At 67.0% G+C, this 18,570-nt stretch overlaps 2 protein-coding genes across 2 annotated transcripts; both read right to left on the minus strand.

Annotated features, from left to right (window-relative positions):
* Positions 1–460: 460 nt before the first annotated feature.
* BLTP2 (bridge-like lipid transfer protein family member 2) lies at positions 461–12,138 on the minus strand. Its single transcript, XM_035561061.2, is given in 41 exon segments — positions 461–616; positions 619–654; positions 752–890; positions 979–1,080; positions 1,287–1,411; positions 1,642–1,777; positions 1,867–1,977; positions 2,070–2,156; positions 2,231–2,411; positions 2,497–2,618; positions 2,702–2,857; positions 2,937–3,058; positions 3,356–3,538; positions 3,727–3,826; positions 3,915–4,121; positions 4,234–4,391; positions 4,530–4,824; positions 4,983–5,185; positions 5,259–5,358; positions 5,444–5,634; positions 5,766–5,986; positions 6,060–6,178; positions 6,258–6,460; positions 6,557–6,748; positions 7,000–7,504; positions 7,506–7,964; positions 7,966–8,097; positions 8,221–8,426; positions 8,555–8,770; positions 8,773–8,818; positions 8,950–9,113; positions 9,357–9,475; positions 9,676–9,824; positions 9,922–9,989; positions 10,077–10,201; positions 10,561–10,684; positions 10,801–10,981; positions 11,081–11,141; positions 11,513–11,631; positions 11,712–11,874; positions 12,095–12,138. Coding segments are annotated over 39 exon segments (6,264 nt in total). The 5' UTR covers positions 11,599–11,631; positions 11,712–11,874; positions 12,095–12,138; the 3' UTR covers positions 461–482.
* A 3,827-nt stretch (positions 12,139–15,965) lies between these two features.
* SDF2 (stromal cell derived factor 2) lies at positions 15,966–18,190 on the minus strand. Its single transcript, XM_035561055.1, is given in 5 exon segments — positions 15,966–16,425; positions 17,486–17,575; positions 17,577–17,683; positions 17,804–17,864; positions 17,866–18,190. Coding segments are annotated over 5 exon segments (843 nt in total). The 5' UTR covers positions 18,163–18,190; the 3' UTR covers positions 15,966–16,137.
* Positions 18,191–18,570: the final 380 nt, after the last annotated feature.

Raw genomic sequence — 18,570 nt, forward strand, 5'->3', positions numbered from 1 at the left:
GTGCTGAGAACGGGGAGGGCGCTGACGCCGACGCCGCGCCACGAGGGGCGAGGCGAGTGACAACCCGGGGGGGGCGAGGCTGTTCCAAATTAAAAACTCTTATTTAAACTCTCTCCCGTTCCCCTTCCTCCCAGCCTCGAGCGATCCTGCTGCTTCACCGGGCCCAGGGGCCGGGCCCAGCACCCGCACAGCAGGGAGAGGGGGGGCTCGCGGGAACCCTTGGCACGGGTGCTTCGCGCACCCCACAAAGCGGCCCCAGAGCACGCTGCACCCCGCAGCCCCCCACTGCTGCACCCCCTGCCCCGCAGCGAGGGGGCTGCCGGAGGGCCCGGGCACAGCCACCCCCAGCTCGGGCGGCGCCGTGCCGAGCAGCACGGCCCCCCCCCTCCCCGCCATAGGGCTGCCCCTCCGCTGTGGGGAGCACGGGGGGGGGGGGGGAGGGGGGGGGCCCAGTCCCTTCCCGGCCTGCCGGGTGCTGCCCTTTATTTGCGCCTGCCGAAGATGGACTTCTTGCTGGGGTTCTTCTCGCCCACGCTCAGCCCGATGAGCAGGCGCGCCTTCTCGTCCTCCTCCTGCTGCTGGATGGGCCCGTCCGATTTGTTCTCCAGCTTCCCCGGGCCTCCGCGCCCGCTGCCGGCTTCAGGCGCAGCTTCTCTTGATCACCTGCCCCGGGAAAGGAGGGTCAGGATGATCCCGAGCAGGAGATGGGGAAGGGGGGGGGGGGGGGAGGCTGAGACAGCGCCGTCCCCACCTACCTGCGCCACCAAGGCTTTGCGGCTGTCCCTCTTCACCGCCATGGCGAAGTCCAGCCACGTCCAGGTGTTGTTGTGGTACTCCAGGCAGGGCAGCACCAGGTTCAGGTCGCCCCAATCGACGCTGTTCTTCTCGCCCTGGGCAGGGGATGGAGCAGAGGGGGGTCAGGCAGGGTGGGACGAGGCCCTAGGACACCCCCAGCACACCCCGTCCCCGTCCCCTCACCTTGTAGCTGACGCAGAGCGGCACCTGCGGGATCTTGATGTAGATGAAGGAGTTGTTCATGGCCGCGCGCTCCTTCATCTTGTCGATGTCGTCCACGGGGTGCTGGGGACAGGGCCGGGAGCAGAAGGTGAGGAGAGGGGACGGAGCCAGGAAGCAGCGGGGAAGGGGCAGGCAGGCACCAGGCCATAGCACTGCTTCACCAGGGAAAAACAGGGACAGGAAAGCAGGGCGAGGACAGGGCTGCCCAGCCCAGGAGCTGAGGGAAGACGGGGTTGTCCCAAAGTCCCCCTCAGGGCCGTGGCAGGTACCTCGGGTGCTTTTCGGAACGATCTTCTGACCCCTGACGTCCGATTCAGTCCCTGAGCGACTCCCTTCCCCGGCCCCAGCGCGTCATCGGCCACGATCAGCTGCCGCGGCTTCACCACGGGTATCCCTGCGACAAAGTGGCCGGGGTCCTGGGGAGCAGCCATGACCACAATCCCCCCCCCCCCAGCAATTCCCTGCCCACGGGGGAGACCGCCAGTCTCTGTTCCTCAACACGAGGCCCACCAACAGCTGCCCCCAAACTTGTCCTGGACACGCAGCCAGAGCTGCTCAGTGGTCACTGGGGTGGCCAGGGAAGAGGGCGACCACGCACAGCCACCAGCCTCCCGCCCCACTCACCCGTTGTCACCAGCTTGGACTTGTCTTCCTCATCCCCCACCTCCTCCTCCTCCACGTTGCGGCCGGGGAAGAAGAACCCCATCATCCTGTGGAAGAACTGGTGGGTGAGCTGGATGGTGAGCGGGACCACGTTCACCTGGGGGGGGAGAGAGAGAGAGAGAGACACGTGTCGGGGCTGGGCAGACACTTTCTGTGCCCTGCCACCTCCCAGCCCAGCCCTGGCACCTCGAAGTGCTCCTTGATGGAGATGCCCCCCACGGGCGGCCGGACCTTGCTGAAGATCCTCAGTGCCAGCTGCCGGCCAGACTGGCAGGAGCTCTGGGGACGCAGCACCACCTGCAGGGAAGCCAGCGGGTGGCTGGAGTGAGGGACGGCAACCCTGGCTGGGCCACGCAAGGGTCCCCAGGGCGCAGAGCTGCTCCCCTTGCCTTGTACACGGCGTTGGGCAGGAGATTGTTCATCGTGACCCAGCCCAGCTCCAGCAGATGCTCGGCGGTGTCGTCGGACTTGTTGACCTGTGCACACAGACCCGTCAGCCCCAGACATTTGGGCCCTGGGTGGCTGTGGGGGCCACGGGACAGCTCGGTACCTTGCTGTAGAGGAAGCGCTGCAGCTCCAGCTCGGCTATGCCCAGCTGCCCGTCCTCCTCCGTCAGGCGCCAGCGCGCCTGGGCGAAGTAGAACTCAGTCCGCCGTGCTACGCTCACGTCCTCCGGCTGCTTCCGCAGCTCCATCTTGTTGGCTCGCTGCAGCTGGAAGTCCTTGAAGCACCTGCAGCAAACAGGGGAGAGCTGGGATGTGGGAGCCCTGGAGGAAGGGGGGAAACAATGCTACGGAAGGCAGAGAGGGCCCGTACCTGATCAGTATGTTCAGCTCCTCGCTCTCCAGCTGCAGGTCAGCCTTCTCCTGGCTCAGCTGCTGCTGCAGCCTGTGGTTGAGGTCGAGCAGGGTCTCGTTTTTGCTGTCATCCTGCAGGGACTGAAGGACAGACAACCCTCAGCACCCTCCTCCCTGAAGCGGGGACCCAAGGGAGCCAGGTCCTGCCTGGGACGCGGGCTCACCTTCACGTTGGAGTACATCTGCTTCTCCAGCTGCCGGATCTGGGCAACGTGCTGCCTCACGGCCTCCTGCAGGTGTAGGATACTGCTGCGCTGCTCCTCAGGGTTGCTGGAGATTTCCAGCTGGAAACGCACCCGCTGCTTCTTCTCGCTGTGCTCCTGGACACAAGGATAAGGGAAGATAAGGAGTGCCCCGGGCACAAGCAAGCGGCACAGTGACTTGCAGCTTTGTGGGTACCTTGCGTTTGGGCTCCACGTGCAGCAGCAGGTTGTTAACTATGTCAAGGATCATGGCGTACTGGGCAGGGTTTGTGGAGATCTCCAGGTCGTGGTGGATAAGTGTGAATGTGTCCACAGCTCCTGCAGGGACACAAAAAGGACGCGTGGGGCCTCTATATGGCCAGAGGTGGTACCTCTTGGGACGCACCTGGGGGCCAGCCAGTGGTGGAGCGACAGGGAACGAGCAGAGGTGGTTACACTGGCTCTAGCAGGCTCAGAGCGTCCAGCCTCAGGTGGTGTCCCTGGTCCCACAAGGCTGGGGACCCTGCACGCTCCCCTCTGATCTCAGCAGGGACAAGACGGACCACCCCTGGACCTGGCAGGCACTTGCGGGTCAGCCCAGAGCTCTGCTGAGACGCGCTGCCAGGATGTACCCACCCTCCTGCTTCTTCAGCAGATCCTCCTTCTCCTGGTTAGCGGGAGTCTCGGGAGGCTTTATCTGCGTGGCCAGCTCGGGGTCGATGTCGTGGCTGTAGCTGATATAGTACATGCGGCAGCTGCAGCGAGAGATGATCCTCTGCACCTGCTGGGTCTGCTGGGCTTCCGAGGGCTGGTTCCAGTCTGGGGACGGGCAGGGGGACCACAGCCTCAGCACCACTCTGGGGACCCCGTGACACAGGGCTCAGAGCAGCAGCCAGCTCCCAGAGCTGCACGCGGACGTGCTGAGTGCTCCCAGCTCCGCCAGCCTCGGGGTCACCCGCGAGCAGGGCTGGGGCAGCGTGGTGGCCAGCTCCTCGCTCGAGCAGTACCTGTCGTGGTGCTGACCATGCCCCCCACGGCCTGCCCGCTCTCCATCAGCTCCTGCACCGAGTCCAGGCTCCGCTGCCGATGTTCCTCGATATTCTTCACCTAGGGATGCAAGGAGGCGTCGGTGGTTACCCTCGCTCTCCCTGCCCTCCCTGCAGCTCACCCATCGTGTGCCACCCCAGCGGCTCACCTCCAGCCAGAGCTGCCCGTGCTCCCTCTCGGTGGGGCTGCTTTCCGTGGTGGCAAAGTACTGCATGCCGTCCAGCAAGCAGGTCCACGACGTCTTCTGCTTCAGCGTGTCCCCGTACCACGCAGGGTGGTGCTGGCACTGCAGCAGCTGGGCCTTCGCGGCGGACACAATCACACAGCCCTCTGTCTCTGCACCTCGCAGCACCATCTAGGGGGAAAAAAGAGACCCTGGGGGGTCAGGGGCAGGCACGGCACCTCTTCACCACGAGGCCATGGGGAGCAGAGAGCGTGGGGCCAGCAGGATGGCCAGGGGCACGGACCTGGCAGTTGACCAGCTCGATGAGGCAGTTGCGGTTGTAGATGTCGTCGGTCTGGCAAGCGGCGATGCCACACAGCTGCTCGCTAGCCCCTGATTCCTCCTCTGTGAAGACCACGAACTTGTCCGTCTCCTCAATGAGCTTTTGCAGCATGTAGGCTCCTGGGGAAGGAGAAAAGTCAGTGAAAAGCCGAAGGGGGCTGGCTAGGAGATAATGGGGTGAAGGCGGGCACAGTTTTGGGCTAGCACGCACAGCCAGGCCACTGCTGGGTGCAGGTTTCCACTCCCTGACACACTCACCCCCCGAGGAGGCTCTCTCGGGACGGCCACTGGTGATGGGAGCAGTGACTCTGGCAGGGATGGACTGAGCAGAGAGCGGGCCCCGCTTCAGCTTCTTGGCTTGCAGCTGCGTGTCAATCTTCAGCCCCTTCAGGGCCTCGGTGGACAGGTTGCGCTTGAGCACAGCTGCTTTTTTGTAGCCGTCATAGAGGCCGAAGGCGATGTCCCGGTTTGTGGTGGTCCAGGACGCCCTCAGGTCCACCAGGTGCAGCTGGTGCGTGTGGAAACCATCGTCCCCATCCCGCAGGGGCAGCTCCTGGGCACAGAGGGGCAGAGCCTCAGCACAACAAAGCCACCTCCAGCCCCTTCTTCCCCGTTGTACCCAAAGATCAAGGTTCCCTTGTCGTGGGGGATGCCACCGGGGCAGCCCGGGCAGGGTTACCCCTGCTGTGCCCCGGGTGATTGCTGCGGTACCTCCTCAGCCGTGCGGTTGCTGTGCCGCTGGTAGGTGAGGGAGGACAGGCTCAGCAGGTGGGTTTTCTTCACCAGGGTGTCGAGCCGGTGGTCAGCGTTCTCATCGCAGGTGGAGGCCATGAGGTGCACGGTGACCTGGCTCAGGTCGCTCACCATCTGCGTGATGCTCCACTCCGAGATGAGGCGTCGCATCACCGTGCCAGCTGGGGGACGGGGACAGGCGTCAGCCGGGACCCTCCCCGGCCTGGAAGCGGCGCCAGCGGGGCCCCAGCTCACCTTGCGGGATGAGCCGCTGCGTGCCGCGGGTGAAGATGTGCCCCTGGCAGCACTCCACCTGGATCCCCCGCTGCTGGGCAAAGGAGGCCCAGTAATGCACCTACGAAGGAGCAGACAGCAGGGGTTGAGAGATCAGCGCAGGGAGAGGGGGGAACTAACTCTGAGAAGCCACCCCCGGGACTTGCCTGCAGCCGGGGGAAGAGCGCAGTGTAGGACAGCTGCTTGTAATGCTGCCCCAGCTTCTTCTTACTGGGTTTCAGGTTGTTGAAGAGCTTCCCACGGCATATAGGGCGCGTCACGCTGGTCCAAGTGGCCCAGAAGTTCTGCATCCAGCGGAGGGTGCTGCTGTAGAGCAGGATCCGGGGCTGGGAGTGCTCTGAGAATACACCCGTCGTCAGCCGGCACCGCGGGGCAGGGACACGGCAGCACCCAACCCAGGGGTTGGATAAAGGATCACTAAAACCGGCCCCCTTGCCCTAGAGGGCTCCTCGGGGCGCCGTCACCCACCCTCGCTGGGCCGCGTCAGGTCCATCCGGATGGAGAGGTTGAGGTTCTCGGAGCGGAAGGCACGGTAGGAGTCGTACTGCTGTCCCACTGGCACCTCGGGCAGGAACTCGGGGGAGCGCAGCACCACGCCGTGGTGGTCATGGGGGTTCCCGTGGCACAGCCACTGCAGGTCCAGCGTCATGCACAGGTCAGGGAGGTGCAGGAAGCAGCAGTCGTCATACCTGGGTGGGGAGAGAAGCCCCCGGTAACCCCCCAGCACCAGCAGCAGCCCCACGCTCCCAGCCCCACGCTCACTTGGAGGCTGTCCGGACGTTGATGTCTAGGTTGCCCTTGAAGACGAACTGCCCGGGCTTCCAGTGGAAGGAGAGGTGGCTCCACTCCCAGTGCATGTTCTCCGTGGTGTTGTAGGGGTCCTGCAAGCACAAGCACGAGGAGAGGCAGGTGTGAGCCAGCCCCATGCCACGCTCCGCTCCCTACCCGTCCGTCTCCCACCTCGGTGGCCAGCTGGTGCAGGTTGGCCTGCTCGATGTCCATGTGCCAGTCCCCGTGGAAGAGAAGGCGGCTCTTGTCCCACCAGGGCAACGGGGCGCTGGGGTCCTCCGAGGGCTTGGTGAGGAGATCCACGCACTGGCCGATGAGAGTCCAGGCCGGGTCCCAGCAGGGCCCCCACACGATGGTGTACTGGGAGATCTCAGCTGGGGACACGGGGCACGGCTCAGTCCTCTGCCCTGTCCCCACCCCGGCAGAGAGCCCCCTCGCCCCCCCCCCCCCGCCCTCCCCCCAGCTCTTACAGTGGAAGTCGTGGTAGAACTTGAGGGGAGGCATGTTCCTCTCCACCGTCGCGTCCCCCCAGGGCAGCCCCAGCTTCAGGACCTGGCGGCGCCGGGAGCAGGCCTGGCCGCACTGCTCCGCCCCGATCAGCCGGCCCGAGAGCTGCCAGTTCCGGATCTCGAAGAGGTAGCGAGGGTAGTCGCGGATCCGCACTGCGGGGCGGAGCGAGGGCCGATGGAGGTGGCAGCAGACGGGCGCTGCTCTGATCCCGACACTCTGGGCTGCCTCAGGAGCCACCACCCTGTCGCCTCTCTGCTCCATTCCCACTCCCTTGCACCTCTGAAAATCGTCTCCCCCGCTCGGCCACGCAACACGCGGTGCCAGTAGGTCCCTGCCTTGAAAACCCACGCCACGCAGCCACTGCGACGTCCTCTGAGGACACCCTCAACGCAAGACCACTCACCAAAGAAGCTGCCCACGCTGCCCTTCATCATGCGGCACCACTGGGTGACCATCTCCAGCCCCTCGGGGGGGAAGGGGCTGACGCTGTCCATGTCCCTCATCTGCTCCACGACACGCTCCGTGCCGTGGAAGGACTCGTCAGCCATGGCCACCAGCTCCAGGTGGGCCAGGGTCCAGGTGAGGAGAGCCCTCCGCATGGGCGTGTTGGCATAGAGGCGCCGGGAGCGCTGGATGTAGATCTCGATGTTCTTCTTCTCCAGCGAGGCGTAGAGCTCCTCGATCTTGCGGGCAGGCAGCAGCTCCCCGTGCTGCTTGCGCAGCGCGGCCACCTTGGCGTCCAGCAGCTGCAGCCGCTTGGCGCTCTCCTTGCTCTCGTCCTTCATCAGCTCGTAGTTGTCTCGTAGCTTGACCTCGAAGACGTCGTCCAGGAAGACCCAGGAGAAGTGCGTCACTTTGAGCAGGAGGTCGGGAGGCAGCGCCGTGCCGGCGGGGCGCCCGCGCCGGTTGCAAGCCCTTCAGCCACTTCTGCACGCCCACGGCGGCGTCCAGCGTGCGGGAGAAGTCGTACTGGTAGGGGAACTCGATGCCGACGCTGGCGAAGGAGAAGGCCCAGCCGCGGTTGCGGAGGGTGCGCAGGGCGGGGAAGGCACAACGGTGCAGGATGACCTCCTCCAGCTCCGGCAGCAGCTTCACCTCCACCTCCTTGAAGCTGAAGATGCTGTGGCCGTCGAAGCCGGCGGCCAGCTCGGGGCAGTAGCTGTGCAGGGCGCCGCCGTGCCAGCTCACCGAGGTCCGTTCAGCAGCCAGGCTGATGTAGTTGGCCTCGGAGACAAAGGCGGTGACCTTGGCAGAGCTCAGCTCCAGCGACAGGGACAGCAGTCTTTTGGGGGGAGCCCCGTCTGGCTGGGGGGGCCCTCCTGTCTCAGTAGGGGTGGCGGCACAGGGCGCCGGGCTCTCCGGGGACAAGGGAGGGAGGCGTCCCGCGGCCGAGGGCGCTCCGCAAGGCTTCGTGGCACTGCAGGGTGGCCAGGGTGTGATGGTACAAGTGCATGTGGTCGGGAGGGCTCCACAGCACCGCCAGCCCCTCGCCGCACTGCACCTAGAGCGGAGAGCGAGCACCAGGTCACCGCCACGTCCTCCTCTCCGTCACCTCTCGGTGCCCTCCCGCCACCCCCGTCCATCCCAGCACCGGCTAAAGCAGAGCCCCGAGGCCCCCACCGACCTCCAGGGAGCGGATGCTGCTGTGGTAGGTAACGGAGAGCATGGAGAGGTTGGCCACGGGGTTGGGGATGGCAGGAGCTTTGCAGCACGGCTGCATCTTCTCCGTGATGCTCTTCACCAAAGCCAGCACCATGCCCTGGACGCTGACCGTGCAGCTCTCGGCGCTCCCCAGGACAGTCAGCGTGTCCAGCCGCAGCTCCAGGGCGCCTAGAGGGACAGCACCTCGGTGCTGGAGGCACAGACAAGGCACCCCACAGCACGCCAGGCTCCCCTGGCCGTGGGGCTGTTCCAGGACAGCCATACGGGGCCAGCCCGGACACCACAACCGCACTTACCCACAACAGCTGAGAGCGTGAAAAGATTTACATCCTCCACCTTCAGATCCACCTTCCAGAGCAGTCCCCAGGGCTCGCTCGGGGCGGAGGGAGGCTGCTCGGCGAGCTCAGCTCCGCTGGGCCGCGGGCAGAAGAGGGGCAGGACCCTGGCCAGGCACTCGGTGCAGGCGTCCGACGACTCCACCTGCAGCCCCCGGATGGTGCAGTCCAGGAAAGTGTGTCCGACTGGGCGCTGGACATGCCCAGAGGCTGGTTGTAGCTGCCCTGCAGGACCAACTGGCTGATTACTGTCAGGTTGCAGGACGTCCCCGTGCCACCACGCATCCCTGTGCTGCTTGCACAGGAGTTGCAGACAGGCAGCCCCCCCGGGAGCAGCCCCTCAGCTCCCCACTCGCCTGTAGGTTGAAAGAGTCGAGGATGAGGGCTTCTCCCCACACGTGCATGTTGGGCGGGTGGGGGGCACGCTGGATGTGCGAGTCGTTGCCCACACGCCAGCAGAGGTGGTCCACGGCCAGCACCGCCCGCTGGTGCACGCTCTGGGGGCGCAGGTGCTGGTAGTCTGCAGGCAGAGGGGAGGGGAAGGCAGGCAGGGCTCGGTGCTGCCCGCTCAGCCGCCCCCAAAAAGGGGCAACTCGGACAAAACCAGGCTGGGGCCCGCAGCGCCTGGCTGGACGCAGACACAGTAGGGCCTTCCCTGTTCCCATGCCACAGACCCAGGCCGCTGATCATCCCGACGCCTCTCTGAGAGAGCCACCAACCCCACGAGAAGAGCCCTAGGAGGCACCCCGGGCCCAAGCCCTACCTGCAGAGATGGAGTTGAAGCCCAAGGCAAAGGGCGGCGTGTCCCCCAGCTGCACTGACACGTTGACGTTGGACAGCGAGGCACACAGGATGATAGGCGCTATGATTTGCGGGTAGCTCCTGCGGGGGACAAGCACGGACCGGCTCTTAGAGGGGTGCTGCATCCCATAGAGCAGCACCAAGGGACGCCTTCTGTAGGGTTTCCCAACTACCACGACACCGGGGGCCGTGCACAGAAGGGGCTGCATGCCCGGGCACCCTGTCAGAGTGGCAGGCAAGAGGAAACGAGCTACAAAAGCAGCGGCTGAGGCTGAGTTTACCTTCCCTTGTGCCCCTGGCTGGGGACAGGCACCGCCCGGCACCTGCGTTCCTGCGCCAACAGGCCCAGCCAGTGCGAAAACTCTTGGTGGCGGTAGTGGATGATGCAGGTGTTGAGCAGCACAGCAGCCGAGAGGTCAATGGCTGTGACCTGGAGCAGGGAGAGCGCGGGGTGGCAGCAAGCTCGTGCCAGGAGCTGAACCAGACCCCCCCCCCGGGGGACAGGAGCGCGCCCAGCGCCCGCTCACCTGCACGCTGGTCTTCAGGGAGTTGAGGCACACGATGCGCTGGCGGCTCTGGGAGAGGAGAAGGCCGTCTGGGGAGGGAGGAGGAACAGAAGTGAGGGCTGGAGGAGGAAAAGGCCAGCAGCCCTGTCCCGGGGGGCGCCCTCCTGGCTACTTGCCCTCCAGCTGGAGGTCTACGCTCATTTGGTCCAGGTCTGAGGCGGGGGTGAAGTTGCGCAGCGGTATCTGCTCCTCTTCCCGCCGGTAGAGAAACTGCAGCAGCTTCAGGCTCCAGGTGAGGTGCCTGGGGAAAGCGGGGCGTCGCTGCCAGAGAGGAGCCGCGCCCCCACGGCCGCCGCCTCCTCACCTCACACCCCAGCTGGCTAGCACACCGGCACGGACAAAGCACGGGCCGGTACGTATCTGCAGCCCAGCCCACCTCCACCATCCCAGCAGCCGAGGATCCCAGCAGCTGTCCTGCTGGAAAAGCAGCTCGCCTGCCTTCCTCCTCCCCCAGGAGCACAGCCCCAGGCCACGCTCGGTGTTTCCCACGGGGGTGGGCTCTAGGATTTGCTCGCCGCCTTCTGGCAGCGCGGGGACGAGCAGGGAACGGCACAGCTGTCCCAGGGCTGCCCCAACCACCTCTTCCACCTGGCCCCTCACCTCTTCTGGCTGTTCATAGACAGCACCACGCTAGTGTTCTCCAGCTTCACCTCCACCCTCCTGGGGACGAGCTGCAACGTGCCCCTGCTCAGCAGAGACGAGGACTTCAGGGGCTCCTCCGGGCCTGCGGTGGGACACGCGAGAGTCACGGGAAGGCTCCCGCCCCACTCCCTGCAGCAGGAGGCAGCGGCAGCAGAGCCAAATCCCAAATCCAGCCCTCGCCCCGTCCCCGTGCCTGACCTGGGCTGGGCTGTTCGCCCCCGGCCGTGACGCGGTGCAGCAGCGGGCTGCAGAAGAGCCCCTCGTGCAGCTCCGCCTGCAGGGTCCGGACGCTCAGCCTGACGCCCACCAGCCGCCGCTTGCTGCTGATCTCCAGCGAGAGGGAGAGCGCCAGGGCCAGCTCCGCCAGGCACGTGTCATCCTGCGGGGGGGGAGGACAGGCGAGGAACGGGTCCCGGGGTGTCCCAGAGAGCCGTGCCCAGGCCCAGAGCCCCGAATTTCTCCCCTCCCCAGCACTCACCAGCTGGCTGCTCCGCAGCACCTTGCTGTTCACCTTCGTCAGGCTCACCTCGCAGTTCAGGCTGGGGAGAGCGGAGCGAGGCTGCGGGCCCTGCTGCCTCCACGCCAAGCCCCTTCCCTCCCTTTTAGGTGGGGCACGGAGACCCCGAGTCCCCCCAAAAGCAGACCAAGCCCTAACCCCACGCACAGCACAACAACCCATTTGGAAAACAAACGGCTCCGGCTTCCCATGAAGTAAAAAGGGACCGGGCCAGCCTCGGAGAAGGATGCTAGGTCACATCAGAGCTGGCTGTGATGTGCTGCTGAAGGGGACGCAGCAAGGCAGGACACAGGGAGCCTGGCTGGCTGGGGTTGGAGAAGTGCCGCCCCCCAGCCCGGCAGGGAAACGGGGCCATGCTGGAGGAGGGGAGCAGCGTGCGAGCAGCAGCATTACCTCTTCCCATCCCCAGCGAGGAGGAGACGTGTCTTGCTGGCCTGGATGTGCCAGAGAGACTCCGACGTGGCCACGTGCAGAACCATGACGTTGACGGAATCCAGGTGGATGGAGAAGAGCTGGTGGGAGGGAAAGCGTTACGGTGAGGGCTGTGCAGCGGCAGCAAAGCCCGCAAAACCCTCACAGAAGCAGAGCCTACCTGGCTAAGGAGCCGCAGCAGGGAGGGTTTAAGGGCCGCATCTGCTCTGCTCTCACTGCCATCAGCCTCGCTGGGAGCCCCCGGGAAGGAGGGCTGGAAGCCAGGGCCCTTCTGCAGGTCCGTGCGGATTCGCACCTCCCCAAAGCACAGCTCGAAGTAGCGCCTGCAGAAACGACAGGCACGGGCAACCCTTACACGAGCCTGCGGACCCCGCTGCCGGGAGGGGGGGAGCCTCTGCTGAGACACCCCCAAAGGATTTGCAGACCGTGGGGGACTGCAAGGCCCCGCAGGAAGGTGGTGCAAAGGCGGTCAGCGGGGCCAGGGGTGAGCCAGCCCCCCCCCCGCCAGCAGAGCAGCTAGGGAGCTGGGGCAGGGGTACGTACGGCAGCTCCCGGCTCAGTTTGCTGGAGATCCCAGACGCTGTCAATTTCCTGCAGGGACACACGGGCAGGCGAGAGAGGAAACTGAGGGGCCTGTCCCGCAGGTGCTCACCCCCAACCTCCCACCCTGCTCCCAACGCCCCGGCATCACGCGGGGAGCCCCCCCCAAAACCCCCCGGTTTTGGCCAGGGGACAAGGGCTGAAGCCCCGGGGCCGCGTGCCAGCAGCTGGTTGCAGGGACCGGCTGCCAGCCGAAGGGGACCGCGGCCGTCCTGCCCCCCCCCCCCCGAGTGACCCCCGCTCCAGGGGCACCCACCACCGTCTGCTGCTTCTGCTGGAACTTGAGGCTGATGTTCTGGGCCCAGAAGAAGCCGAAGGAGCCGATCTTCAGCTCCGCCTGCAGCTTCTGGCGGCACCAGGTGACGGCCAGGCGACACACCAGCCACCTGCGGGGACACGCAAAGGGCCGGGGTCGACCTCTGCTCTTCGGGACCGCCTGCACCAACCCCCCCCCCGAGGCCCTGAACCCCCACACCCAGCCCTGTGCTCCCCCAGCCCCCCCTTGACCTGGCACCTAGCTCTGTGGGACCCCCCAGAAGCCACAAAGCCCCCACGCCTGCATGCACACCCCCCCCAGAGCACCCCCTGCCCTTGATGTCTCCCTCCAAGCCCTGACACCCCCCACCCCGACCTACACCCCCCTCTACACCCCAACCTAGAGCCCCCACACAGCACTGATACCCTGACCTCTAGTCCCCCTACATCCCTGCCACCCCACACCCCATCCTATAGCCCCCCTACACCACCGACACCCCAACCTGTAGCCCCCCACGTGCCTACCCCCCACACCCCAACCTATAGCCCCCCCATACCACCGACACCCCAGCCTATAGCCCCCCCACACCCCCGTCCCCCCACACCCCAGCCTGTAGCCCCCCCATACCCCTGTCTATAGCCCCCCCATGTCCCTGTCCCCCCCCCCACCCCAACCTACACCCCCACGCCCCATACCCAGACCTATGAGCCCCCCCACAACCCCCTACCCCCTCCCACCCCCCCAAACCCTACACCCCCCTTACACCCCTCTAACAACCCAAGACCCCCCAGAACCAGACAGATCCCCCCCCCCCCCTCACACCCCTCAGGACCCCCTTCACCTTCCCAAGACCCCTCCTCACGCCCTCGAGGACCCCTCACAGCCCTCAGAATCCCCTCACACCCCCTCAGGACCCCCCTCACACCCCCTCAAGGACTCCCCTCACCTCCCCTCAAGACCCCCCCTTATCCCCCTCAAGACTTCCCTCACAGCCCCAGGACCCCCCCTCCCCACTCAGGACCCCCCCTCACCCCTCGAGACCCCCCTCATACCCCCAGGACCCCCTCACCCCCCTCAAGACCCCCCCCCCATCCCCCTCAAGACTCCCCTCATACCCCCAGGACCCCCTCACCCCCCTCAGGACCCCCCCTCAGCCCTCAGGACCCCCCCTCACCCCTCAGGACCCCTTCGCCCCCCCTCAAGACCCCTCGCCACCTCTCAGGACCCCCCTCAGGACCCCCCCCCACACCCCTCAGGACCCCCCCACCCCTCCCTTTTCCCCTCCCCGTCCCCCCCCCGGCCCTGACCGCGCCAGCAGCCCGGCGAGCAGCGCGACGAGGCCGAGGCCGAGCAGGGCGGCGGGGAGCGGGAGCGGCAGGGCCAGGGGCAGCCCCGGGCCCCCCGCGGCCATGGCGCTCCCCGCCCCCCCCCCCCCCGCCGCCACCCCCGGGCCCCGCCGCCCTCCGAGCAGCGCCCGCGGAGCCGCCCTGCGGGGCCGACCGGCCTCGCGCCCGGAGTGACGGCCGGAGGGTGCGGGGCGGGGCGGGGCGGGGCGGAGGGGAGGCGAGGCGAGGCGGCGGGGCCGAGCGGTGTGCTACCCGGAGTGAGCGGCGGCGGCGCCTCCCCCCCCCCCCCCCCCCCCAAGCCCCACGGCGCGGTGCGCGGCGCTGCCGGTACCCCCCGCTTCCTCCCGGTTCCCCCCCCGGTTCCCTCCCTTTTCCCCGGTTCCTCCCGGTTCCCCTCCTTCCCCCCGTGCCCCCCTGGCTCCCCCCCCCTTCCCCCCGTGCCCCCCTGGTTGCCCCGATTTCCTCCGGTTCCTCCCCGTTTCCTCCGGTTTCCCCCCGGTTCCTCCCGGTTCCCCCCCGTTCCCCCCTGGTTCCCCTGATCTCCCCCGGTTCCCCTCCTTTCTCCCCGGCTCCTCCCGATTCCCCCCCGTTTCCTCCGGTTCTCCCCGGTACCCCCCGGTTCCCCACTTTTCCCCCGGTTCCTCCCGGTTCCCCCCGGTTCCCTCCCTTTTCCCCGTTCCTCCCTGTTCCCCTCCTTCCCCCCCGTGCCCCCCTGGCTCCCCCCCCTTCCCCCTCGTGCCCCCCTGGTTTCCCCCGATTTCCCCCCGGTCCCCCCCTTTTTCTCCCGGTCTCCCCCCCCCCTTTTTTCCCCCGGTTTTCCCGGTTCCCTCCTTACCCCCCGGATCCCCCTGTTTCCCCTGAATCTCCCCAAGTTCCCCCCCTTTCCCCCCGGTTCCTCCCGGTTCCCCCCCCCTTTCCTCTAGTTCTCCCTGGTACCCCCCGGTTCCTCCCGGTTCCCCCCGGTTCCCTCCCCTTTTCCCCGGTTCCTCCGGTTCCCCCCCCCTTTCTCCGGTTCTCCCCGGTACCCCCCCGGTTCCCCCCTTTTCCCCGGTTCCCCTCCTTACCCCCCGGTCCCCCCAGGTTCCCCTGGTCTCCCCAGTTCCCCCCCCCTTCCCCCCAATTCCCCCCCTTTCCTCCGGTTCTCCCCGGTTTCCCCCGGTTCCCCCCTTTTCCCCCCGTTCCCCCTGGTTCCCCTGATCTCCCCCAGTTCCCCCCCTTTCCCCCCGGTTCACCCCGCTTCCCTCCCTTTCCTCCAGTTCCCCCAGTTCCCCTCGCTACCCCCTGGTTCCCCCGCTACCCCCTTTTCCCCAGTCCCCCCCCCTTTTCTCCCCTGGTCCCCCTTTTTCCCCCCGTTCCTCCCAGTTCCTCCAGTTCCCCCCGTCCTCCCGCGCTCAGGAAGCGGCACGCCGCGGGCACACAGCTCCTTTCTGGCCCCCGCCCAGCAGCGGGGCACGGGGAGAGGAATCGGGGGGCAGAGGAGGGGGCTCGGCTCCGGTGAGGCCGGGAAGCGGGGGTTATAGGGGCAGGGAGCATGGGATGGCTCTGGACGGATTTGGGGTGCTGGGGTACGGTTTGAGTTGGATTTAGGGTGCTGGGATCCAGTTTGAGTCGGATTTGGGGCACCGGGATCCAATTTGAATTGGATTTGGGGCACCGGATCCAATTTGAATTGGATTTGGGGCACCGGAATCCAATTTGGATCTGGTTTGGGGCACCAGGATCCGGTTTGAGTCTGGTTTGGGGCACCAGGATCCGGTTTGAGTCAGATTTAGGGTGCCAGGATCCAGTTTGCATCCAATCTGGACTCCGGGAGCTGATCCGAGTTGGATTTGCGGCACTGGGTTCTGTGTTGTGTCTGGGCACTGGGATCTGATTTAAGTTGAATTCTGGGGCTCTGTGATCTGATTTGAACTGGATTTGGGTTTTTTTGATCTGCTTCAGGTTGGATGTGGGCCACCGGGATCTGCTTCAAGTCAGATTCCAGACACGGAGCTCCGCTTCCCGGAGCTCTGCTTCATGTATGATGTGGACTTTGGGATCTGGACTTCGTGTCGGAACAACTTTGTGTCAAATTCGTTCAGGACGCAGGGATCTGTTTTGTGTTGGATTTGGGACGCTGGGATCAGTTTGGGGCTGGATTTGGGATCTGTTTCACGTTGGGTTCACGCTGCAGGGATCTGCTTTGTATTGAATGCCAGACGCCGAGCCCCGCTTTGTGTTAAACTCAGGGTAACGGACTTATTAACTCTGTGTTAAATTCAGAATAATGGAATTATTAACTCCGCGTTGCATTTGGGCCGTCGGGCTCCACCTTTTGGCGCGTGCCAGACCCGGGCGGGGACCGGGGGCCGTCCCCTGGGCCAAACGCGTCAGTTCTGCGTCCGTCACAGCTCGGCGTGGTACTGCTCCGCTTTGAAAACCTCGGCGGGCTGCACGAAGACGCCCTCCGTGACCTTCCAGTAGTTGTGCTGGCTGGAGGCGGCCATGCCGTGCACCTCCTTCTGCCCGTTGATGGGCCGCCCGTACTGCTCGCCCGTCACCGACAGGAAGACGTCGGTGGAGGCGTGCTGGAAGCGCACCTCGCTGTCCCGCGCCCAGTAGGTCCCGCTGCACACCACCGTCCAGTCGTCCAGGTAGTCGCCCTCGCCGTCCTCCCCGAAGGCGCTCACCTCCTGCGGCGGGCGGCAGCGTCACCGCGGGCCCGTTATGCGGGGAGAGGGTGAAGGGGGGGCGGGGAAGGGAGCTCCTTTTGGGGGGGGGGGGGCTCGGGGCTTTGAGGCACGGTGGGGAGGGGCAAATAGGGGTGCTGGAGGGGCAGCACCTGCGGGGATGGCTCTCCGGGGGCGCGAGGGCTTACGGAGCGCAAGTTTTGGGTGCTGGCTCGTTAGCGCCCTCGTTACCCCGAGCAAAAGCTCGGGTGCCCCAGGGCTCGCAGGGGACACGGCAAAGCTCGGGTGCCCCAGGGGATGCAGCTCGCTGTGGTGGGAACGGCCCCGCTGGCTGCTGGGTGGGGGGCTGGTATGAAATTGGGTGGGGGGGGGGCAGAGAATAGGGTTGGGGCTGAGAATGGGGCTGGGGGGGATAACGGGGCGAGGGAAAAACGGGGCTGGGGGGGGGACAAGGGGATAACGGGGCGAGGGAAAAACAGGGCTGGGGGGGGACAAGGGGATAACGGGGGCGAGGGAAAAACGGGGCTGGGGGGGGACAAGGGGATAACGGGGCGAGGGAAAAACGGGGCTGGGGGGGGGACAAGGGGATAACGGGGCGAGGGAAAAACGGGGCTGGGGGGGACAAGGGGATAATGGGGCGAGGGAAAAACGGGGCTGGGGGGGGACAAGGGGATAACGGGGCGAGGGAAAAACGGGTCTGGGGGGGGACAAGGGGATAACGGGGCGAGGGAAAAAACGGGGCTGGGGGGGGACAAGGGGATAACGGGGCGAGGGAAAAACGGGGCTGGGGGGGGGACAAGGGGATAACGGGGCGAGGGAAAAACGGGGCTGGGGGGGACAAGGGGATAACGGGGCTGGGGGGAAAATGGGGCTGGGGGGGACTGGGGGGCTTGGCAGGGGCTGGGGGCGGACTGGGGGGCTGGGAATGATGGGGCAGCAACAGCGGGGAGGCCGGTGGGGACCCTATAGGGACCCGGTAAGGATCCGGTGTGGTCCGGGGCCGGTCCTAGGGAACAAGAGGGGCCCGGGCAGGGTTAAGATCCACAAGGGCCGTGCCCGGTACCTGGTTGCCGGAGAGGGGGGAGGCGAAGCGGTGGCTGTGGAGGTTGCGGCCGGTGCCCAGGTGGGTGAGGCGGATGGCCTGCCCGCACCGCAACCGGCCGGCCCCGCTCGCACACGGCCGCCGTGCGGCCCCGCACCCGCCAGTAGCTGTTGCCGTCGTCCGCCGCCGCCACGCCGGTCACCGACTGCTGCCCGCTGCCTGCGGGAGACAAAAACCAAACGAATAAATGAATAGGCAGATGAATAAATAAGTAAATAACGTCCCGCACGGGGGGGGGGGAGGGGGGGCGGGGCTCGCGGCCGGTACCGGGGCCGTTACCGGAGCCGTAGCGGACGTCGTGCGAGTGCAGGCGCACGTTGTGGCGCACGTTGAGCAGCTTCCACCACCGAGCCGCACGTAACGGGGCCCGGCCCGCCTCCGCCTCCTCCTCCTCCTCCTCCTCCTCCTCCGTTAACCGCCGCGCCCAGCGCCAGCACCAGCGCCACGATCGGGAGCGGGGCCGACACCGGGAGCGGGCCCCCTTCCCCCAGCCGCCAGCCGCCACCTCCACCTCCGGCCCCATCCCGCCGCCGACCGGAAGCGGAAGTGGCGCCGCTCCGCCCGCCCGGAGGTCGCAACTCGTCTGCTCCGCCCCCCGCCGCCGCCGCTGCCGCCGCCGCCGCCGCCGCGGCCTCCATTTTCCCTCGGCGCGCCCGGGGGAGGCCGCGCCGGGCCCAGCGGTGCCGGTGGGTGCGAGGAGGGGCCGGGAGGGGCCCGGACGGCTCCGGGGGGGTTGCGGGGGGTGGGCGGCGGGGCTCGGCAGGGCCTAAGGGTCGGTTGGAGGCCTCTACCGGGGCCTGGGCCCGGGCTGGGCGGCCGCGGGGGGGTGGGGGGGGGGGGTGAGGCCCGGTGGGTCTGTGAGGGAGGGACGGGGAGGGCCTGAGGGGGGTGGGGAGGCCTCGGGGGCCTCGGGATCGTGGGCCGGTTGCGGGCTGAAGGCCGCGGCCGTGGGCTGGGCGCTGGTTTGGGGTGGGGGTGGGGGGGGGCGTTCCGGTGGTTCCCCGGTGGTGCCCCCGGTGTGGGGGCAGGGGCTGGGCGGCCCCTCC

Source organism: Cygnus atratus, unplaced genomic scaffold (genome assembly GCF_013377495.2).
Source record: "Cygnus atratus isolate AKBS03 ecotype Queensland, Australia unplaced genomic scaffold, CAtr_DNAZoo_HiC_assembly HiC_scaffold_151, whole genome shotgun sequence".
Taxonomy (NCBI): Eukaryota; Metazoa; Chordata; class Aves; order Anseriformes; family Anatidae; genus Cygnus; species Cygnus atratus.